The sequence below is a fragment of the Panthera onca genome, chromosome F1 (genome assembly GCF_046562875.1).
Source record: "Panthera onca isolate mPanOnc1 chromosome F1, mPanOnc1 haplotype 2, whole genome shotgun sequence".
In the NCBI taxonomy this organism is placed as follows: Eukaryota; Metazoa; Chordata; class Mammalia; order Carnivora; family Felidae; genus Panthera; species Panthera onca.
In genome coordinates this window covers 47,357,435-47,381,884 of record NC_138355.1, presented here as the reverse complement: position 1 = coordinate 47,381,884, position 24,450 = coordinate 47,357,435, and the positions used below count along the sequence as shown (strand labels likewise).

Here is a 24,450-nt window from a genome sequence, read left to right as displayed (position 1 = left end):
GACAAATTTGAAGGGATGATTTTAGACATTCCTAATTTGAATCAGAATAATCAACAATTTAATAGATAGTAAAAATTATAGGTTTAATAATAATAATTGTATATTATGTAAATGTTCAGAACTCCCAGAATATGCCTAGCTATGTGGCCTTGAACATAGTTCTTTATTTTGTTTTATTTTTAGTTTAATTTCCTTACTAATATAATTTATAATACAGTGTTTAATTAAGCTATTTTAATAGTTTCTTTTTTTATGCACTTAAAATAAGACATTTATTATGCTAAGTAAAAAGTTTTAGTTTTTCACTTTCCCAAAACACTAAAACAGCACATGGCATAGCAATTGTAGCACACAAATGGATACAGGCAGTCAATAAGCCCCGAAAAGGGTGAAGTCTCTCTTTGGGACTCCTTAAAAACTCCATGCTCTCAAGTGATCTTTATCAAAGTTATCAACAACCAGAGGCGTTACCTCAGAAAAAAATGTTAGTATACGAGATACCTCCACTCCTAGGAACTGGAACCTTCCCGTAAGGGAAACGCTAAATCCATGTCTCCCCAGCTGAGCTGCAGCAGAGAAGTCTCAAGCTTGCTTTTATTTCAGGCGACACTGGTAGGGCTCCCAGTGTGAGAAAGGATTATACTAAAAGTACATTTAATATTTCAGCTTTCACTGTGGGGCCTCCATTTAAATTGGGTTTCAAGTGGAAAGAGAGGGGATGTGAGGAAAGAAATCAAATTGTTCTGCAGACCAAAATTATTCTACAGAATGCAGACATGGGGACAGCTAACTGTCAACTATGGAGAGGCTGACTGGTACAAGTGGCCACTTCCAGCAGATGGCCTGAGGAGATGGCATCTGGGACAGTAGCCCTTGGCAATGAGTGCTGAAGATCCATAAAGAATTTTGTTAAATCTTCACGTTCTAACCTGATATTGATACAGGATGTATTAATGCTCTCTTTGAAGTGGTAGCCCAATACTGAATGTCTTCTGAGCACCATTTAAAGCATGCTCAAAAATCCCCTCCGTCATCAACCAGCCTCCCAGGAGTTTCACTTCCACTTCCTGTGATCACACCAACTGAGGCAGGAACTTCACTGCTGCCCTGTTAACAGGCATCCAGTCTCAGTGTGAAAGAACTCATTCTAAGACAGCTTTTTTAAATTTTTATTTATTATTATTTTTTTAATGTTTATTATTTGAGAAAGAAACAGAGAGCAAGCAGAGGAGGGGGACAGAGAGAGGGAGACACAGTATCTGAAGCGGGCTCCAGGCTCCGAGCTGCCAGCACAGGGCACAACGAGGGTCTCCAACCCGAGATCATGACCTGAGCCGAAGTTGGCCGCCTGACTGACTGAGCTACCCAGGCGCCCCTCTAAGACAGCTTTGGAAATCAATCTCACTCTTTTTGTTGTTCTGCTTGTACCTTAACTGTGGCATACAGGATTTGCTCCTTCCAAAGCTGGTAGAGCCAGTAGTAACCCCAGTGTTATCTGCAGATCAGTTGAGGTACTTTGTGCCTGTGAAAGCGTTTTCTTGGATTCTGTTTGCTCTGAAAATGCGGGCTTTGAATGGCCAAGGAAAACACATTCTGTCTCATCGTTCAGGAATGCTTCGGGGCATGCATGGAGCAGTGTAGACAGGAGGAGATGCAGGCCAGACCTTTCCCACTCAGAACCTCGCCCTTCTAGAAGAGCATTTGGCGCTTCCTCCTCAGAAATCCCCATTTCTGGCCGTTTCTGAAGGCACGGTAGTCCTGACCCCCAAGGTTCTCCTTTGTGGCACCATCCTGTGTGCTGTCGCTGGCCCTGGGCCCTCCTCCCGGCCAGCCCCTCACCAGAGCCCCCACCACCACCACAGGAGACCCCAGCACGATGCTCTCCTGTAGGAGCACAGGACAGATCCACAGTCTTGCTTTAGGCCCCTGCGGAAGCTGAACTTCTTAATGAGTCTTTCAAACATGGAAGCGCTTTGTTGCCATTGTGAAGCGAGAGGTTGACCTCAGCATTCTTCACTTCCGTTGATAACTCATTTTGTGAATTTCCATCTACTTGAACCGCAGGGCGTATGCATCCAGGAGTTCGGGCACGGGCGCTCCCCCTGTGCTCCTTCAAGGCCACATAGCAGCTTGTCTGAGTCCTCCCCTGCCCCCTTCACCTTCCCGAGGTAGCCGCCCAGAGCCCCTACTCTGTCCCTCATGCTGCGTGTTCTGTGGTGTGGTAGCCTGACGACACGCCTTTGCCAGTCAGCAGAATGGATCTCAGTATGAACCTGCAGACGGACGTTGAGCATCATGGAAGCCACGATGTAGACGTAGAGGGGAAGTTGACGCGCAGCCGCCAGGCTAGGTCGAAGAAGATGAGCAGCCTGCGGGTCAGCCCCTTGCAAAGACCCCATAGGAGCAGGCGGCGGCGGGCGCGAGAGGCGGACACCCAGGCCCGACACAGCCGCCTCCAAATACACCGGTGCTCGCCGCCCGGGGCCGCGTCGCCGCGTCGCCCCGCCCCCGGCCTCCGGTCTGGACGCTGGGCTGCGCTCCGTGCGCTGAGGGAGCGAGGGAGGCGGCAGCGAGGCCGGGGGCGGAGTCCACGCGTCACACTCGGGAAGCGCCTCCGCGACTATTGGTTTCTTTAAGACACGTTAGAAATGCCTTGTGTGACAAAAAAAAAAAAAAAAAAAGAAATGCCTTGTGTGTGTTCTGATTCCCCAGTTGTATTTACATTAAACAAAACTGCCGATTGTTATTTGACTGCAACTTTAAAATTGTAGCATCAAGGTTTTTTTTTTTTTTAATGTGAGGGAATACTTTTATGTTTTGAGAGTACAAAACAATAACATTATATTTATAAATGTCAGTTATAAAATCAGAACCAGTATAAGCAAGTTGACCTTACAAATACATTTTCAGGGTACCTATGTTGCTCTTCGATGCCTTAATAATTCTCAGGGTCCCTTATGAATTTAGAAGGTATACAAACCTAACGTAAATTTTTCTGTTGCTCCTCTGTATAAGCAGTACCCAGCACCTCGTTTTTATACGACACATATAAAATATACTTTGGCAATGATTAATTATATATTCTCACTAAATTATTTTAACTCTTTTTATAGAAAAAGAATGCAAGATTCCTGAAATAGAAAATAACTTAAATACTCAGCCCAAAAAAGAAAAATATAAAGTCGGAGATGTGTTGAAATTCTTCTGCAGACAAAGACTTAAAAGAGTTGGACCAGATTCAGTTCAGTGTTACGACTTTGGATGGTCCCCTAATCTTCCAACATGTAAAGGTGAATATTTTATCTTCCAGTGGCTGAAACAAGAATTAGGATTTTGGATATTAACTTTTTTTGTTTCCACTCTTAATTTTTGTTGGCTTCAAGTCTCTGTGTTTGTAATCTAATGCATTAAACCGGGATATGTGTTGGGTAATAGATATCTCAGATTTTCTTTTTTAAGAAATTAATCTTCGATTGTTTCTTGATATATGTAGTGGCATTATCCATAGATACATATATGATGCCTTACACGTTTGTTACTTTTCTTCTTGCCTACATTTCCATCATTAATATTGAAACTATAGCATGGGCCTTACTTCAGGTTTCGTTAGGTCATCTAAACAGTATTCAAGCAATTTATACTCAATTCAGGGAATTCAACCACATGTATGGCTTAATCAAAGTTAAAATATGTTGATAAAATGCTTACCTAGGGGCACTTGAGTGGCTCAGTCGGTTAAGCGTCAGACTTCCACTCAGGTCATGATCTCGCTGTTTGTGAGTTCGAGCCCCGTGTCTAGCTCTGTGCTAACAGCTTGAACGCTGGAGCCTGCGTCGGATTCTGTCTCCCTCTCTCTCTGTCTCTCCCCTGCTTATGCGCTGTCTCTCAAAAATGAATAAACATTAAAAGATTTAATAAAAAAATGCTTCCCTGAAACACTGGCATTTTTTCAAACAGTTTTGATAACTGCTGTGGAATATGAATATTGAGATAATTTACACAACCATATTGAGGCATTGGTTTGCATACATCTTTAGAATATCTAGATTTTTAAACATGTTTTCTGGGTTTCAGTACACTTCCAATATACTACTTCAGTGTAAGTAATAGCACTGGGTTAGGGTGCCACGGTGGCTCAATTGTTGAGCATTTCACTCTGCACTTCATCTCAGGTCATGATCCCTGGGTCATGGAATCGAGCCCCATGTTGGGCTCCACGCTGAGCATAGAGTCTCCTGAAGATTCTCTCTCTCTCTCTCTCTCTCTCTGCCCATCTCCCCCACTTGTGCTCTCTGTCTCTCTAAAGTAAAAATTTTGAAAGAAGAACTGGGAAATATGTTTCTAGTTTAAGCACTATTTCTTTTTCATTACTTAAGAAGGCTATAATAAAGTTCATTATAAATAATATAAATTAAAGAAAAAACTCTCCATTTTTTTAAGTTGTGAAATAGGTAATTTGATCATTATTTACACATTATTTCTCCTGTAGAGCAAACAAAAGAGTGTTCTCCACCTCCTCAACTCCTTAACGGGAAAGTTAAAGAAACAGAGAAAGAAAACTACGAACACAACGATTTGGTGGAATATGTGTGCAATCCTAGATTTCTGATGAAGGGTTTTAATAAAATTCAGTGTGTTGATGGACAGTGGACAGACTTGCCTATTTGTATTGGTAATGTATAAAATATATTCATATTTAAAATAAACCAACCTTTTATATTTATAGAAACACATAAATTATATTTTATAAGTAAACATATTTTTCTGAAATTTTCACAGAGGTGGAGACTACATGTGGAGATATACCAGAACTTAATTATGGCTACGCTGTTCAGACTTCTAACCCTCCCTATCACCATGGAGATTCAGTGGAGTTCAATTGCAGAGAAGGATTCACAATGATTGGACAGAAATCAATTACATGTATAAGTGGATCGTGGACCCAACTTCCTCAGTGCATTGGTGAGAAGACACTTCTCAAATAGACGGTCAATGAAATGTAATATTTTTATTGTACAAACTGTATCTGCAAACATAGTTTTGACATTTAGATATATGCTTGAAAATGTCAGGTCTTAAATTATAATGATTGCTTATCATCTACAAAGGAAAAATATAAACTAGCAAGAGAGTCTGATCACCCTTTCTGTCCCTGAAATTAACATGCTTTTTAAGTGTGAAACTAAATTTTACTTACAGTTACTCATATGATTTAAATCTGAGTATTAATCGCCAGGAAAATAGAAGCATATTTGCATAAATCCCATTTTCGTTTTACGCGGCACTCTTGTTTTCAGGCCCTGGAAAACAGACAGTGTCAAGAAAGTGCCCACTTGCTACATCCCTATAGGAATCTTGCCTCTCTCAAAGCTTCTAAGGATTTCCCAGTCTGTTTCAAATGCGGCAGCAAGCATTTAATGTGCCAAAGGGTGGGTGAGCTGCAGACCCTCTGGGTTCGCAGTATAAGGCAGTCAAAGGAGGCAGTCAGGGTGGGGCCAGGAAACAAACCTGATTGTTGGACTTCACTCTGGTTGATGTACGTGCATCATCCTGACCTTTGGATGACCAAGTCTTTGATGACTAGCTGGGAAAATATTGGGGGCCCTTTTCCTTTTTCCCTTGGAATGAGTTCTTTCCTACAGTTTTCTTGGGTCCTACATTCGAAGAGAGTCCTGGATGTCCAATCTTACTTATTCACCAGATGTCTAGGCATTAATTGTTCCAAGGAGAAGGTAGGGCTTAGGCTCATGTTCCATGAGAGCAGAGATTGACACCTGTTTTGTTCACGATGTATTCCCAATATACAAAGGACTGGTGAACACACAGCAGACATGAAATAGGAGTTTGTTGAATGAACCATTAGGTTTTGTTGCTTTTTAATCCTTACATTTTTGCTAGACACATTCCCATGAGAAGTATTGCCAGTCCTTCAAGACCAAATTTCATCTTTGTCCTCTTCTATCTCCACAAACGATTTCCCCTCATTTTATATGGGGGAAAACCCAAGGTTGTAACAGGCATGAAAACTCTCAACTTTTCACTCTTATACTAAAACATCTATTTCATTTATTAGTCTTTTTAGATCTCAGAGTTTGCCTTTCCAAGGTTAATCTTCGACCTATCTGTAAGTTTACCATAATCCACTTTTAACTATCATAGACCTTACTCCAATTTTCTCCTCTCAGTGTTGATTTTGTACCTCTAGCTAGTCTAGCTTTTCACTCTTCTCAAAATGTTTATTTTCTCGTAAGAATCAAGGAACTTCTGGGGCGCCTGGGTGGCGCAGTCGGTTAAGCGTCCGACTTCAGCCAGGTCACGATCTCGCGGTCCGTGGGTTCGAGCCCCGCGTCAGGCTCTGGGCTGATGGCTCGGAGCCTGGAGCCTGTTTCCGATTCTGTGTCTCCCTCTCTCTCTGCCCCTCCCCCGTTCATGCTCTGTCTCTCTCTGTCCCAAATATAAATAAAAAATGTTGAAAAAAAAAAATTAAAAAAAAAAAAAAAAAAAGAATCAAGGAACTTCTTTCAGAAACCAGTCAATCACAGGACCATGACAACACCCACCACCACTCCTTTTGACTATAGATGAGTTACTATCACCTGAAGAAAACCTTGTTTTCTCTTCCTCAACACTGAAGATAAGCCCTAAAAACAGAATTTATTTTCAGCCTCTAGTGTGTTTTGAATTAGTCCCCTTTGTTTTATTTTTTATTGTATTACAAAATCATTACATCTTTGGGTACTTATTAAAAAATCCAAAGACCTTCATCAATTGATATTTTATCAACTTGACAGAGTACTCTGGGCTGCATTGAATTTTTGAAGTATGTAGTTGTATAAAAAGTTGTTATACTCGTATTAGTCAACAAAATTGACTCTTACAATATTATTGAATTATAGGTTGACCTGATGTACAAAATAGTTTTTCAAAGATTGGAAGAGTATATACAGTAAGCAGGTTGTGACTTGAAGCACCCAATTTCTTAGTCCAAGTATTTGTCCCATTTTAGTGATCATGCAAAAGATCTGCTTAAGTGTTCACATTTTACGTAATACATTTTAGATGTGCTTATTAAATTACCATAAGTGAAAAAATATATTCATTTTTTTGAAACATGATATTTAAACTAGCAGCTTCATATATTCTATTTCCACAGATAAATAGGAGACCAAATTTAACCAGGTGATGACTGTTCAGTGTGTAAATCATCCAAAAAAGTGAGCCTCTTAATGCTTTTCTAATCCCCAAAGTGCAGGCTGTATTTATGGCAGACATTTTCTCTGAAATTTCAAAGCCTGGACACGGGACTTATGTTCAGACATAATAAATAGCCCATCACATGCAATATGATCAGGAATGACTTGGTTGGTGGGACTTATGGGCATAAATTCTAATTTCGATATACTATTGAGTCTAAGCTATTGTTCTGCATTAACTGCTTTGATTCTTTTTTTTTTAATTTTTTTTTTCTTTTTCAAGTTTTTTATTTATTTTGGGACAGAGAGAGACAGAGCATGAATGGGGGAGGGGCAGAGAGAGAGGGAGACACAGAATCGGAAACAGGCTCCAGGCTCCGAGCCATCAGCCCAGAGCCTGACGCAGGGCTCGAATTCACGGACCGTGAGATCGTGACCTGGCTGAAGTCGGACGCTTAACCGACTGCGCCACCCAGGCGCCCCTGCTTTGATTCTTATAAGTAGTCTTTTCAAGGCAATATTTTCATTTCTAGCAACAGATGAACTTCGGAAGTGTAAACACAGCTTAACTATACGTGACGTAAATCCATTTAAGACCGAATTTGATCATAATGAGAACATAAGTTACAAATGTAGAGGAAAATCAGAACAGAAACACTCAACGTGCATAAATGGAAGATGGGATCCTGAACTAACCTGCACAGGTAAGCTCTTGTTTATAGTACTTTCAAAATCTTATTCTATTTCTTCCGAACTTGCCAAAGCAGTATCTGGGCATCTTTTAAACATGTTTAGCTATTTATTATTACAAATAACTTTGAAGCCGGAAGGGAATTTAGAAACTAACCACAACATCATTTCTAGATATTAAGTGCATCAGTGCTTCAGTCCCCTATAAAACAACCCACCCAGAAACTTGATGGCCTCAAATTAATGCCGGTCGGGTATCTTTAAGAAATAGTGATTTGGTTTTCTTTGAGGCTGAGGAGAGCACAAAGATGGCATCCCCTGGTCCACGTTCCCTGAGGGCACCTCGGTGGCCCCCAGATGTGCGGCAAATCTCAAGTCCACCCCTCAGGCTACCGGTCTAAGACAGATAATTAGGCTTTTTCCCCAGAAAGTCTGGGCTGTGTTTCAGGCTGCTTTGTGGTGCCCTGGAGGTAGTGGCCCACCAAGAGTTATCTCTCGGATTGTTGTAGTGCGTTGCAGGCCCCAGAAATGCAAGCCCCTCTGGCCACTAGAGCCTGGGGATCAAGGAGTGTGCCCTCTGTGGGCTGAGCATGCTGGCCAGCTTTAGCGAGGCAGCAGAATGCAGGGCTGGGGCCTGCTCGCCGGCTTTGATGAAGCCACAGGAGAGCCCTGGGCTGGAGTGCACCCACTGGTGCCATCAAGGTAGAGGGAAAGTGCAGACATGGCACCTGCTGGCACCTCCGTCCCGGAAAGAGTCCCAACAGATGCCCCCCCTCAAGCAGATGCTTTAAGGCGAGCAAATGAATCCCCTTCTCAGATGTCTAGGTATTTCTCAAACTGTTCTTTCACATTGGTCGCCTGGGGTAGTGAGTCTGGGTGCAAGCTCTTTAAGAAAAGGGTCTCAGTTCTCGATAGCCCTTCAGATATCCGGGATATGAGCTCTGTTGGTTTTCAAAGCCAGACATCTTGGGGGCTCATCTTCCTGCTGCAGATTCCAGGGTTTGGGTTGTTAATGTGGGAAACAAACCCCTTACTCCTCAGGGAGAGGCTCTGGGTCAGTGAGATCCCTCCTGAATGTGTGTAGCCCTGCCAGGGGTGGGGTTTGTTCCATATACTGTCTTCCTGACTCTCCTACCCACCTGAATGTGGCCCTTTTACTGTTTGTTGTGAAGGGGCCGTTCAGCTGGTTTTCAGGTCTTTTTCAGAGGCGATTGCTCCATTGTACCATGGATTCAGTGTGTGTGGGAGAGGAGTTTGGGATCTTTTTATGTGTTTGCCCTCACGCTTGGTTTCTGCATGTTAATTGGATCGTCTGAAATTATACTAAGCTGCATTTTTCATTTTAGGTGTTGCTTCGTAGATTTGTGGCAATTTTCTGTAAGCAGTTATATCAGTGCTACCACAAGATTTTATTTTTGCCAGTCTATTTTGATTTTGGTTTTTTTTATCTTATCGTACTGGCTAAGATGTCCAGTAAACTGTTGAAAGGAAGTGATAAGAATGCACATCTTTGTCCTATTCCTGACCACAGAGAGAGGGTATTCAACATTTTACCACAATCATAATGTCACTTTAGGATTTTTGTAGACGCCCTTTATCAGTTTAAGGAAACTACTCCTTCTAGTCTTATTTAGCTGAGTGAGAAATTTTATGATCAACCAATGTTGGATATTTTTAAATGCTTTTTACGTATCTCTTGATAGGATAATATGGCTCACTTATCTCTGTTAATGTAGTGAATTATACATGTAACTTCTTGAATGTTGACCAAATCTCTCATTCCTAGAGTTAACTCTATTATATTTTCATATACTTGATTTACTGACATAGTTTAAGAAGTTTTGCATCTGTGATCATGGGAGATATTAATCTATAGATGCTTTTTCTTTTAATGCCTCTCCCAAGTTTTGTTATCAGTATTAGTGTGGCCTCACAAAACAAATTGCAAATATATGTATAAATATTAAATACATATATATATAGGTAATTACACTTATTATTTCATTATTTTTACCTTAAATGATTGATAGAATTTACATGCAAAGTCGTGTGACATATAATTTGCTTTTTTGGAAGTTTTCTTGATGAAGAATTACATTTCTTTAATAAGTAATGAAATATTCCCATTTTCTTACTGTCTTTCATCAATGAAAGGAAGTTGTATTTTTCAACAAATCTCTCGTTTGTCGAATTGATTGGTGTACAGTTGTTTCTAGTATTCCCTTCATGTGCTATTTTCCTTTTAGTTGTATAGTTTCTGGCAGATAGCTCTTATTTCTTTCTTAACATTGATGCTTATTACTTGTATCTTGATTATTCTTCCTGGATTTTTTTTTTCTTGAATTTATTAACATTTCCACATAACCAGTTTTAACACTCGATTTTCTCCATTACTCTCTCTTCTATTTTTTAGCCTTATTAACATTCACCATTTTTTCTGTTTTCTCTTTTCTATTTGTCTTTCTCAATTTTCTCTCTTCTGTGGGCTTAAGTTGTTTTTTCTAATTACTTCGATTTTAATTTTACTTTTCTATTTCTTAAGGTAGAAAACTAAAACTTGGATTTAAACCATCCTACTTTTAAGGATTAACTTCCTTTTCCCTTCTAAAACTGTTGTAGAAGTCTCAAAATTTTTATATACATTTCATTTCATTGAATTCTATGTGAAATGTTTCCTAGTATTCCTTGTGGTTTCTTCTTTGACTCATCAGTTATCGAGAATTTTGTTGCTTACTTTACAAATATTCAGTTTTTTCTTAGATAAATGTATCCTCTTTTTTTTTAAATGTATCCTCTTTTAACAACATTTTTGTGGTATATTTGTTATTCAAAGGATTACATAATAATTAGAAAAAATTTTAAAATGTAAAAATAAAATACAATGCAAAAAATACAAAGAAGCTTTTTAAAAAAAGCATAAACAGAGGATTTGCAGAGTAATGATTCTGCCTTTAGGGAGATTTAGTTGCCAGACCAACCTCTGGCAAAATGTATCAAGAGGAAGTACAAATTAAGATTATTAGGACAAAAATGGTTAAACAGCATATATAGAAGAAAATAAATCCTTGAGAATACATTGAAAAAAATATGCCAAGATAATGAAAACAGAAATAAGAAAAAAACTTTTGATTAAATATAAAATACTCCTGCATCTATCTAAAGATAGAAATAGAAAATATGACCATATTAGTCAGCATGAATGAATTCTATTCCGTCAACAATTTCTCTGAGTTGAATACAAAGTGTCAGATAATTGGAAGGACTCAGGGGACTTCCCAAAGTACAGTCACATAAGGTCTTTAATGAAATAAATGCATGGCAGGAGAAAGCAAAACGTAGGTATCACAGAGAGGTCCAAAAGCCTCCAGGGTTAGCCGTCCAGAGTCTTCCCTCAGTGGAACAGGACATCTTTGTCTCCAGGTTATGAACTGCCACGATACATGTGAGGTATCTCTGCTTTATGGGAGCTCAAACTCAAGTTTGCAAGGGAATCTTGTACACCTTGCTGGTCATAGACCTAAAGGCAGGCTGTCTAATCCGTTAAACAGGGTGCATTTCATCATCTGTGTATCTCTAAACAGTGTCGGCAACCTAGTCAACAGTATCTCCAGAGAGTTTTGAACTTCAAACGACACACTGTTAATCATTAGTGAACATATCTAATTCATGTCTTGGCCAGGAACCTGTATCAAATAATTGATTAACTACGTGTAATTCTTCCTTTGGCTAATTGTTTTCCATTCCACATCTTGTACGGGTTTTAATGCAATCACAATACATTTGATTATAGATAGCTGTAAAAACATCCTAATATCAGTATTTATTTCGTGCCTGTTACTGAGTGGATGATTCAGTTAGTACATCGTAATGGTTAGAAATAATTAAAAGGAGTTACACAAAAATTATGCACGATTTATCACAGAAGGAATAAAAGGAAGATACTACCATTAAGACCACGTGTGATGTATTAAAGCGTTCTACAAGCTGAAGAGTATCACATATTAAACATAACCTTATTATTTGATTGTTTATGATACATTATTATTGGGCTTTCTCTTTAGTATTTTTAACTTGTGATTTTCATCACGAAATCTGATTTTCATATTTGTAGAAGTACAAATGCAGTCATGCCCACCTCCACCTCAGATTCCCAATGCTCACAATATGGCAACGACGGTAAATTATCAGGATGGAGAAAAAGTATCTGTTGTCTGTCAAGACAATTCTATAATTCAGGATGCAGAGGAAATCGTGTGCAAGGATGGAAGATGGCAGTCAGTACCACACTGCGTTGGTCAGTAATGCATAACTTGCTTTGTAACATTCTTTCAAATGAGGTTAATACTCCCCTGTGCTTTGTGTAAATGAACAAGATAGGGACCTTTCTGTCTATCTATTTCACTTTATCTTGAAACAGTAAATTGCAATCTAAGTATACAAATCAAACGGCATTCTTTCACTTCTGCTATGAAATAAACAGACAAAAACTTTGGGTTACTGTGTAAATACCATAGAAAATTTGTTTGTGCCTATTTCACTCATGATGAACAGGACAAGAATGTGGGGACAGAGTGAACAAGCAGATACTACTGTAGATTTGATGGAGACATGAGCTTGCAAATTCCAGATGTTTTTTAGTTTTTCAGTAATTTAATTTTTCAGATTATCCTTATTTTACAACCTCACCTAGTATTTGATTACATTTTTCAATTTAAACATTGATCTCTGTTGTTTATACAGAAAAAAGCCCATGTCCTCAACCACCTCAGATAGAACATGGAACCATTAAATCGTCTCAGTTTTCAGAAGAGATGGACGAAACATTGAAACCTGAGGTTTATGTACATGGCACCAAATTAAATTACATTTGCGAGGATGGTTTCAGGATATCTGGAAAAGATGAGATAACGTGCCACATAGGAAAATGGAGTTCTCCACCTCGGTGTGTAGGTGAGGACAGTATGCACACCACAGTTCTATTTTCGATATAATCCATTAAGCATTATCAATTGTCATCAAATTCGTGAGAAAGAAACCTTTAGGTTTCTAAATATATAGAATCACTTACAGCTAAATATCTAAAATCATTTATATATTTATGTACTTTACCAACAATCTTTGCATCATCAAGTCTATCCTCTTTGTGTTAATTTCATTGACTCATTACAGACTCACTTTGAATTCTGGCAATTGTTTAATGAAAACTAGATGTGTAGCACAATTAAGTTAAACCTACCTGTTCATATTCCTTTCCCATGTATAGAACTTGTTCTGTTTGCTTTGCCATGAGTTTTTTTTTTTAATTTGTTTTCTCTTTCCTGTAATGTCATTTCTAAGTTCTTACAATATATAGTACTTAAGATGATTACTTCTCAATGCTCTTCTTTTTATTATTCACTATTGGTTTGAGAAACACTGATGGTCTCTTTCATAAATATATTGAAATTTTTATTATTTTTATTTTTTAAGTTTTAGTTTCAATTCCAATTAGTTAACATGCAGTGTAATCTTAGTTTCACGTGTAGAATATGGTGATTCAGCACTTCAATACAACACCTGATGGTCAAAACAAGTGTTCTCCTTTATCTCCATCACCTATTAAACCCATCCTCCCACCCACCTCCCTTCTGGTAACCACATTGTTCTCTATAATTAAGAGTCTGTTTCTTGGTTTGCCTCTCTCTCTTTCCCCCTTTTGCTCATTTGTTTTGTTTCTGAACTTCCACATGTGTGTGTGTATAATCATGTTATTTGTCTTTCTCTGACTTATTTCACTTAGCATTATACTCTCTAGCTCCATCTGTGTCATTACCAATCACAAGATTTCATTCTTGCTGAATAATATTCCGTTGTATATATATACCACCTCTTCTTTCTCCATTCATCTATCAATCGACACTTGAGCTGCTTCCATATCTCAGCTATTGTAAATAATGCTGCTATAAACATCAAGGTACATGTATCCATTTGAAGTAGTATTTTTGTATTCTTTGGGTAAATATCTAGTAGTGCAGTTGCTGGATCTAGTTCTATGGTTTAACTTTTCGAGGAATCACCATACTGTTTTTCCAGAGTGGCTGCACCAGTTGGCATTCCCACAGCAACAGTGAAAGATGGTTTTCCTTTCTCCACATCGTCGCCAACACCTGTTGTTTCTTGTGTGTTGATTTTTGCCTATCTGACAAGTGTGAGGTGATATCTCTTTGCAGTTTTGAATTGCACTTCCAGGATAATCAATGTGATGTTGAGCATCTCTTTATGTGTCTGTTGGCTGTCTGTATGTCTTCTTTGGATATATGTCTGTTCATGCCTTCTGCCCATTTTAATCGGGTTACTTTCTTCGGATGTTGAGTTTTATAAGGTCTTTATATGTTTTGGTTCCTAACCCTTTATCAGCTATGTCATTTGCAAATATCTTCTCCCTTTCCGTAGCTTGCCTTTTAGTTTTGTTGATTGTTTCCTTCACTGTACAGAAGTGTTTTATTTTGATGTAGTCCCGATAGTTTATTTTTGCTTTTGTTTCCCTTGCCTCAGGAAACATATCTAGAAAGAAGTCGCTACGGCCGATAATATATTGACATGTTTAGTTTCAAGCTCCTACTCAGGTTGCCAGCTGGATACACATCAGAATAATGATTTTAGGAAGCATTTGCACACCGTCTCTGTGATGTGATTACAGATCCTGTGTTATCATATTTTTCAAATAAAACTGCCAAATATGGAAACCCGTACATAAAATTAAATTTCAGATTTAGTAAAACATGGAGTCATTCTTTCTTTGTCTCCTTCTTTTTTTAGGACTTTCTTGTGCGCCACCACCCTTGATTCCACATGGTATTCTATCTCACGTATCAGACAGTTACCAATATGGAGAAGAAGTAACGTACAAATGCACCGAAGGTTTTGAGATTAATGGACCTGCATTCATAAGATGTATAGGAGGAAAATGGTCCCATCCACCAGAGTGCAAAAGTATAGTGTATTTAATTTTACTCTGCGATTGATAAATATTCTTAATTCAGAGCATAAATGGTACAAATATGAAACTAGGCAGTAATTCCAGAATTCAACAGGGTATCTCTGGGAAGCTGTGGATTCTAGTAGAGAATTAATAGCCGTAGTAATAATAAAAGTGTGACAGCATGAGCCAAATTCTTTCACTTTCATGTCACCGTGTGTGCACATTAGACCTCCTGTGATACACATCCTCAGACTTCTCATCTCTGTTCCGGTGTCACAGCTGGTCCCTGCTCACCAATCCCATCATTATTCAATTTACTGTTAGTCTGTCAGTTATCTCCTTGTATGTATATAGTTTTCTGAGATGTTTGACATGAATAAAGGTAACCGATTTTGACAGAGGTGAAAATACAAATACATACATAAGGCAGATGGCTTGTATGGGCAAGAAAGAATTTGAATGCAAGAAGTGTGATCTCAAGCATTACATGTATCCATATCTCTTCAGGCTTACGATGTCATCATCCCCATGTTATACTTTGATAAACATAGGACTGTTCAATATAATAAGCAAGACTTCTAACATATTTTTTCAAGGTATAAGAAAAATTTTGCAAGGTATTCATTGGTTCGATGTGTACCTATTATTCTACATTATACTTATTAGCCATTATGTATTTTAAAATATTTACTGAACAAGTACATATTCTTTTTCTTTCAGACACGGATTGTTTTAGCTTACCCGACTTCGGTAATGCCACACCCATAGGCCCGAAGAAGACGTTCTATAGGTCAGGAGAAAAAGTGACTTATAAATGTCCACATAATTACCTTTTGGATGGACCAAATACTATCCAGTGTATTAACAGCCAATGGATAGGAAAGCCAATGTGCAGAGGTACTTCAATGAAATTTTGAAACCTATTTGTCAAAATGTCTTCACTAATATAATATGCAATTCCTTCTAAGAGCACTTATGAAATGGACATGGGTTATTCTTTGAGGCCAGGTCGAAGAAGTTTATGTTTTAACATAAAGGGATATAATTGTGTACTCAGCGGTCAATCTGAAAGCCCAGTGGTTCTCAAACTGTGGTCTCTGGAAGAACAGAATCAGCATCTTCTGGGAAATGGTTAGAAACGCAAATGTGAATTCACAGGCTTGCTCAGACCTGTGGTGGCAAAAACTCTGGGGCTGCAACCCTGAAAGTGTCTTAACAATTCCCAAGGGATTCAGTGTATACTCCAGTCTAGGAGCCGTACCTATAGCCTGTTACGTTTACGTCCACCTGAATCTCACTGGTGAATTATACATTATGCATTGAAATGTCCTGAAGCGTTTGCAAGAAAGAATCATTGAAGGCTGTTTTTGTCAATTATACATTTATTTTTCTGTTATTTTGCCACTCATCTCCTGTTTGGACTCTCAGTTAATCATCTTTTTCCTTCAGCTCTGGTATTCTTCAAAGCGGGTTAATTCTTCATTTATTCTCTAAGGAAGTGGCTGCTGTGTTTATTTCTCTAAGGGCCTAAAATTACATTCATAAACAGGATAATTGCAAGCCAAATTCTGATGTCGAATAATGTTTTTATTTTGATTTTCTTGTGGTTTGTAAATTCATTTTGAAAATACATAATTTGGAAGAGTGATTTGACTAGACCCTAAGGGATATGTCCAGAAAAACTCTCAGTTTCATACAAGTTTAAGTCTTATAAAATAAAAGATATTGCTTTGTCTCCTTTTCTTCAATCTTATATGTAAATTTCTTAAAATTAGCAGCCTTTCGTGACAGATTAACTGTTGATTTAAAATCCTCTTAGAGATCTATTTGGAATCCCATTCGTTGATTTGCTACTCAAACTGATCATTGTGTTAGAGATGCGACTTTTTTTTCTTTCTATCCAGGTATTTCCTGTGGGAATCCACCCAGAGTGAAACATGCTATTATACTAGAAGAGATGCCTAAGTATCTTATCTGGTCAGAGGGCACGTCATGAATGCATCAAACCTTTTGACCTGGATGGGGCAGAAAAGTGATATGTTCAAATGGGAGCTGGACACAACCACCTCAGTGCCTAGTTAGAGTATCTTATTTCCTCCCCAAACTTTAGAGAATGTTTTAGGGACTAAATATGTTAACATAAATATATAATGTAGTAGTTATTATAGAATCATCTTTTAATCTTAAATGAAATGATGGTGCTTAAACTCCAATTTTTTCTTTTTGTGGACTGCGTAAGTGATATGACATATTTATTTTATGAAGGATTTGACCAGATTAGCACACCTGGAATCATGGAAAATTCTCTATCTTAAGCATTAAGACACTTGGTTGTTTCCTGAGGAATAAGTGTATTAAAGATACGTTGTGGACATTTGACAGCCCTATAAAAATTTCACTTGGAGACAGAATCAGCAGCTGGATTGTGATCATAGACTGGGATACAATTTTGGGCTACTTCAGCTTGTGGATTATATTTAAAGAAGGTTACTAGCTGAGTTCAACCTGGGAATTAGTGTATACAGAAGAAAAGGTCTAAGAACTTGGTCACAGGACACTCGCGTATTCAGAGTTTAGGAGAGAAGAGGAGCCAACAAAGCAGATACTGTATAGCCACCAGTTTTTCAAATCACCTTTTCCTGGCATTCATATTTCCCAGTCTTTTGCTTTGATCCCACCTACGTTTTTCATGTTTAAAGTGAGTTTCTTTTAGACGCCCTATGGTTGGATCTTGTTTATGTGTGCACTCTGCCATTTTAGTCTTTTCACTGAAGTATTTAACCCACTTACACTTAAAGTAATATTTGATAGATTAGGGGCTGTGCCAGGCATTTTATTTATTTTGTGTTCCCTGTATTTCACTCCCATTTGCTTTTCTTATTATCTATATGGACTTTTGGAACATTTTAAGATAACTTCCATTTTGGTATATCTGCATTGTTTGGGGGCATATCTCTTTGTATCATTTTATGAGTGGTTGCCCTAGGTATTAAGATCTACATAATAGCTTATCATTCCCTCCTGGTCTTGACATTTTACGACCTCACGTGAATGTGGAAACCATACTTCCATTTAGGTCCATTTACCCTCCCCACGTTTTGTTTTATTTTATTTTATTTTATTTTATTTTATTTTATTTTATTTTACTTTGTTTTATTTTATTTTATTTTATTTTATTTTAAGTAGGGTTCACATCCAGTGTGGAACCCAATGTGGGTCTTGAACTCACAACACCTGAGCTGATATCAAGGGTCAGGTACTTAACTCACTGAGCCCCAAGCACCCCTTACCCTCCCCACATTTTAAACATAAATGCCTTTTTTTTTCCTTAGTAAGCATAAATGTCTTTAGTGTTGCTTCTACTTATATTGAGCACTATAGGAAATGATACAATGTTGCCCAAACATCAAATACAACAAACTCCTTATGAAAAAGAGTCTATACTATTTACCCTTATTTTTCTCACTTCCCTTGTTCTTTCTTCCTGCATGAAGTCTCAGTCCTCCTTCTGTTATCTTTTCGGTGCTGTTTGAAGAATTCCTTTAGCAATTCTTTAAAGGTAGATCTGCTGGAGATATTTTCCCCGTTTTCCTTTGTCTCAGAACGTCTTAATTTCTCCCTTATATCCTAAGGATGGCATCACTGGATATAGCATTCGGGATGACAGTATCTTTTCTTCTAGCACTTGAAAAATGTTGTCACTTCTCTCTGGCTCGATGGACACAGATGAGAACCCCACGGACACTTGAACCCTTTTCCCTTAGAGGTTTGCCTAATTTCTGTGTAGCTGCTTTTGAGATTTTTCCTTTTCTTTAGTTTTCCTCAGTTTGATTATGATGTATCTTGGATTGAATTTCTTTAGGATTATCCTGTTTGGCTATTTCAATATGAATGTTTCTGCCTTGTGCCCACTTGGGAAATTTTCAGCCATTATTTTTGGAAGTCTCTTTTTTTTTTTTTTTTTCATCTGTAACCCCTTTTTTTCTCTTTCTGGTTGTCCATGCTTTACTATATACTCTTACTGGTCCCTGAGACCCTGTCCACTTTTGTTTTCAGTCTGTTTTCAAAGTGAGCAATCTGTATTGTATATTCAAATTGATTTATCCTTCTGTCATCTGTAATCCATGATAGAGCCCATCCAGTGAGGATTTTTAACAATCCATTATTATTTTTTTCTGTGCCGTAATTCCCATTGGATTTTTAAAAGCCATCACTAAATAATTCCATTATCTGTGTCATTTAAGTGTTGCCATCTGTTGATTATCTTTTCTCTTTTGAGATTTTACTGGTCTTTGGTATGGTAAGTAATTTTCTCTCTCTTTAAAATTTTATTTTGAGAGAGCGAGCGAGAGAGTCCTCACACCAGCACACAGGCAGAGGAGGGGCAGAGTGAGAGCGAGAATCCCAAGCAGGATCCTCTCTGCCATCATAGACCCCAACACAGGGCTCGAACTCTTGAACTGTGGTATTATGACCTGAGCCAAAATCAAGAAGTGTTGGATGCTCAACCCACTGAGCTACCAGATGCCCCTATATTGAGTGATTTTCTTTTTTTTTTTTATTTCTTTATTTATTTTGTAATTTACATCCAAGTCAGCATACAGTGCAACAGTGATTTCAGGAGCAGATTCCTTAATGCCCCTTATGCATTTAACCCAATTTAACCCAACTCCCTCCCACAACCCCTCCAGCAACCCTCAGTTTGTTCTCCATATTTATGAGTCTCTTCTGTTTGTCCCCCTCCCTGTTGTTATATTATTTTTGTTTCCCTTCCCTTACGTTAATCTGTTTTGTCTCTTAAAGTCCTCATAGGAGTGAAGTCATATGATATTTGTCTTTCTCTGACTAATTTCACTTAGCATAATACCCTCCAGTTCCATCCACGTAGTTGCAAATGGCAAGATTTCATTCATTTTGATTGCCAAGTAATACTCCATTGTATATATATATACCACATCTTCTTTATCCATCCACCCATCGATGGACAATTGGCCTCTTTCCATTCTTTGGCTCTTAATTGATAGTGCTGCTCTAAACATTGGGGTGCATGTGCCCCTGCAAAACAGCATACCTGTATCCCTTGGATAAATACCTAGTAGTGCAATTCCTGGATTGTAGTGTAGTTCTATTTTTAATTTTTTGAGGAACCTCCATACTGTTTTCCAGAGTGGCTGTACCAGTTTGCATTCCCACCAGCAGTGCAAAAGAAATCCTCTTTCTCCGCCTCCTCGCCAACTCTTGTTGCCTGAGTTGTTAATGTTAGCCATTCTGGCAGGTGTGTTTCCCTGATGATGAGTGATGTTGAGTGTTTTTTCATGTGCCGGTTGGCCATCTGGATGTCTTCTTTGGAGAAGTGTCTATTCATGTCTTTTGCCCATTTCTTCACTGCATTATTTGTTTCTTGGGTGTTGAGTTTGATAAGTTCTTTATAGATTTTTGGATACTAACCCTTTATCTGATAAGTCGTTTGCAAATATCTTCTCCCATTCTGTTGGTTGCCTTTTAGTTTTGCTGATTGTTTCCTTCGCTGTGAAGCAGCTTTTTATTTTGATGAAGTCTCAATAGTTCATTTTTGCTTTTGTTTCCCTTGCCTCCGGAGACACGTTGAGTAAGAAGTTGCTGTGGCCAAGGTTAAGGAGATTTTTGCTGCTTTCTCCTTGAGGATTTTCATGGCTTCCTGTCTTACATTTAGGTCTTTCCTCTATTTTGAGTTTATTTTTGTGTATGGTGTAAGAAAGTGGTCCAGGTTAATTCTTCTGCATGTTGCTGTCCAGTTTTCCCAGCACCACTTGCTGAAGAGACTGTCTTTATTCCATTGGGTATTTTTTCCTGCCTTGTCAAAGATTAATTGTCCATACGTTTGTGGGTCCATTTCTGGGTTCCCTATTGTGTTCCATCGATCTGAGTGTCTGTTTTTGTGCTAGTGTAATGAGGGATTTTCAATTGTGTTCTAGACATTTGGGATATATGTTTTAAGGCTCTGGATTTTATTGACATCTCTTATTTATCAGGCCTCCAAGACTACCACAGTGCAAGTCCAGGCTTCCCACTTGACCTCCACTGACAACACGGAAAGTGGAGAGGTGTCTTATTCCCTGAGTGTGGAGAGAAGTCTGGGCTGCTCACTTGGCCTCTGTTGATCACTGTTGATCTGTGAGCCACACAGCGAGAGGAATGGTCTCGGTTTCTTTATGATGGTATTTGGGAGCATTTCAAGTATTGTAAAAAATACCTGTTTTGCTAGAATACTCCTCTCCTGGGCCTTTGGCTAAATAGAGTGGATGATTTTTGGAACTTTTTTTTTCTTGAACTTGATATCATTTCTGGGTTCCATTCTTCTTCAGTGCTCAGTCCAGGGTCTGTAGAAGGCCCAATGAAAACCCAAATGAACTGTGTAATTCCTTGAATCCCAAGGTCTCTTATCAGATTGATATCTTCTCTGCATCTTTGGTAATCTCCATGTTGGTTTTTATAATGTGTTCAGGGTTTTTAGTTTTACTTAGCAGAAGGGATAAGCAGAAATGTTTCTACGTCATCATGTCCAGAATGGGAGGCCAGCAATTGCCTTTCACATTATATAGATTTGTAATTCTTTGACGTAATTAAAGAAACTGATGTTTCTTTTGTAATAACAATGAAAATCAATACATAGTAGACCATGCAGTATGTTGTAACTAATGAGAAAAATTTCTTTGTGTATATTAGCTATCCGTCTGGCATTTATTCAGTAGGAAAAATGGTTTTTAATACCAGAATACTGCAAAGCAGACATATTTGTTAATGCTTTATGTGTACTTTCATGTGGGATTAAAGGAAGTGCTTAAAAGTGTTCTTCTCAGTTTAAGTGATTAGAATTTCTCCAATGAATCATTTCTGTCAGCAGAAATCACAAGTCTTGATATCGTATATTGTGGTACATTTCTATTTACTTTACTTTAACCTGTTCTTCTTTGCACTTTCAATAAATCAAATAATATCTTTTTAGATCCTAATGAAAACTGTGGGCCCCCTCCGCCTATTGACAATGGAGACATGACCACATTCCCAAAATCAGAATATGCTCCAGGGTCATCTGTTGAGTACCAGTGCCAGTCCTTGTATGTGCTTGAGGGAAACAAGGTCATCACATGCCGATATGGACAGTGGTCAAAACCACCAAAGTGCTTAGGTAAATATTTTAATATTCACCTGGATCCTGGGAAATAATGAGAAAGGTGTTTTCCTGTTATTAACAGAATATTCATGGATTAACCACAACCATTCTGTCAAAAGCTTGACTACTAAATATTAATCTGTGAAGAAATAAAGTTAGAAAAAAGTCTTACTCAAACAACAACAGCAACAAAATATTCTTTAATGAAAGCTCTTCCTATTGTTATTGACATGATGGATCTTTCATTATAACATTTAATTATCACACCTTAAACACAGTACCTCATTTTTACATCATTAATCATTTAAAATGATTTACATCTATGTGATGGATTTTCAATGTATTGGTTTGGAAAAGGTTTTGGAAACAGAGCCTTGGGATAGTGTAGATGATTCTACTTGAAAGTCTGAAATTCTGTGGAAAATATTTGTTTACTTCTTAAGGCTTATGTTCATTTTTTTTTAACCTTCAGATGTATGTATAATATCAGAAGACTCCATGGAAAGACATAACATACAATTACGATGGTCTTCTGTGAAAAAACTGTATTCCCCAACAGGGGATACTGTTGAATTTGAATGTAAAGCTGGATATCGTAGACAGACATCACAACAAACATTCCGAGTAACCTGTTGGGAGGGGAAGCTGACCTATCCTGTTTGTGTAAAAAGCAATGGTTAAGATGCAGTCCTAAAACTAAAATATGTACAATATTGGGAATTTTTCATTGTCAATCCAACTCAGTTTATTTTGTCAAGTGTTATTTAGCTCATTTACTTTCATAAATCAGAATTTGTTAAATATTATATGGATGATGTAATTAAATCTGAGAGACAAATAAATCACATCTTAAAAGTACCTCATTAAAACTTGGCAAACCAAAATTCTTTATGTCCTATTCTTAAAATATCTATGACAAGAAATTAGATTCAACCATTTCAGTGGTGACTTCTATCCATCTTTCTCCTACCTTTCTCACGTCTTCCTCCAAATTTCTGAGCCTTCCTGAAACTATCCATTTCAGAGGAAATGGGAGAAGATACTTCTTTACAACTTCAAAATAAGTTCACTTCAAAAACACATCAAAATCTATGTCCTACTTGTGTTAGTTAGAAGATGTAAGCAGTTACTACTTAATATTGCTTATCTAGCAATAGATATACCAAAAAACGATGGGATACATGATCTCCTAAAAGATGACTCTCTAGCACAGATAAAAATTCAAAGAAATCATAAAGAGAAATTCGATCTAACTGGTGCATCACTATCCTAAAACATAACATGAAAGGGACAAAAAAAATACATCAAGTATAAACACACAGAATGCTTGAACACTGCATAAATGTTTACAGAGCAAAGATTGTCAGGAAGTAAAATAAAAAGTGTACAATAACTATAGTTGAATTTAGAGAAACTAGGGGTAAGAGTTGGTGTTGAACTTACACCTACCTGCAGTCTCCACTTTTTCTATCTTTCATATACATCACCTTTAAACCCCAAGAATGTGTTATTTTAAAATAAAGATAAAGTAAGACAGTACATGCTGAGAACTATGAGAACCTCTTTGGTAATGATCTTCAAATCCAGTGACACATTCAGGATTTTGTTAGTATAGAGAGTTTTGGAAACATTCAACCATAAGAGTCTGAAATATGATTTTAATGTTCATACATTCCAAACAACAAAATTAGTTAACATCAATTGAACATAAACATTTTTAACTTCTACAAAAACGTAAAAACTTAAAGATGACAATAAAGATATAATTAAGGTAAAAATATTTTAAGGTGATATCTTCTTCATTTTGCATCAAATCAAGTGGCATTCTTAGAATGAGTAAGCTGGCTGTCTCCAATGGAGCCAATTTATCTAAATCTGAATCACAAATGAGAGTCAATTTTCTCACATTTAAAGGACTATTCTTAAAATTGTCAAGTTATCTGAGGTGTTAATATTGGTGTAAATACTATTTCTCCAGAACATTTCACCTAATGCTGGTGGAATCAGTGTATGACACTTGGCCTGTAACCAATATGGCCTATAACCATTTATTTTCATTTTTGGCTGCAAAATAATGACTTTTAAGATTAATTCTAATATTTTTCTGCAGGTATTGTCATTCTTGTGTAAAGATGAGTGTTACTTTGCCAACTCACTATAGCTTTTAACTAAAAAGTTTTGGTAAATCTTTAATTTTCAATGTTTAGAGTAAGAACTTGATAATAGTGAACTTCTGATACCTTTACGTATATATATATATTTTTGTTTTGTTTTGTTTTGTTTTGTTTTTAATGTTGTATCACCGGGGCACCTGGGTGGCTCAGTCGATTGAGCATCCATCATGATTTTGGCTCAGGTCATGGGATGGAGCCCAGGACTTGAGCTCTGGGCTCTGCGCTGAGTGGGGAGCCTGCTTAAGATTCTTTCTCTCTTTCCATTTGCCCCGCTCTCAC

General features: G+C 37.7%; 2 protein-coding genes across 3 annotated transcripts in view; one reads left to right on the top strand and one right to left on the bottom strand.

Annotated features, from left to right (window-relative positions):
• LOC132676570 (complement factor H-like) overlaps window positions 1-23,885 on the top strand; it is a 104,657-nt gene extending 80,772 nt beyond the window's left edge. Inside the window, exons 12-21 of one of the 2 annotated variants that reach the window (XM_078441384.2) lie at window positions 3,114-3,290; window positions 4,490-4,672; window positions 4,780-4,962; window positions 7,733-7,897; window positions 11,995-12,177; window positions 12,624-12,833; window positions 14,682-14,855; window positions 15,565-15,741; window positions 21,830-22,012; window positions 22,470-23,885. In XM_078441384.2, the coding sequence (XP_078297510.1) occupies window positions 3,114-3,290; window positions 4,490-4,672; window positions 4,780-4,962; window positions 7,733-7,897; window positions 11,995-12,177; window positions 12,624-12,833; window positions 14,682-14,855; window positions 15,565-15,741; window positions 21,830-22,012; window positions 22,470-22,678 (1,844 nt within the window). In that variant the 3' untranslated portion in view covers window positions 22,679-23,885. Of the gene's footprint in view, window positions 1-3,113; window positions 3,291-4,489; window positions 4,673-4,779; window positions 4,963-7,726; window positions 7,898-11,994; window positions 12,178-12,623; window positions 12,834-14,681; window positions 14,856-15,564; window positions 15,742-21,829; window positions 22,013-22,469 lie in introns of both variants that reach the window. The other variant, XM_078441383.2, reaches the window with a different exon arrangement.
• On the bottom strand, window positions 1,207-2,539 carry FAM220A (family with sequence similarity 220 member A). Its single transcript, XM_060628616.3, is given in 4 exon segments — window positions 1,207-1,800; window positions 1,803-1,837; window positions 1,839-2,059; window positions 2,061-2,539. Coding segments are annotated over 4 exon segments (966 nt in total). The 5' UTR covers window positions 2,400-2,539; the 3' UTR covers window positions 1,207-1,429.
• Window positions 23,886-24,450: the final 565 nt, after the last annotated feature.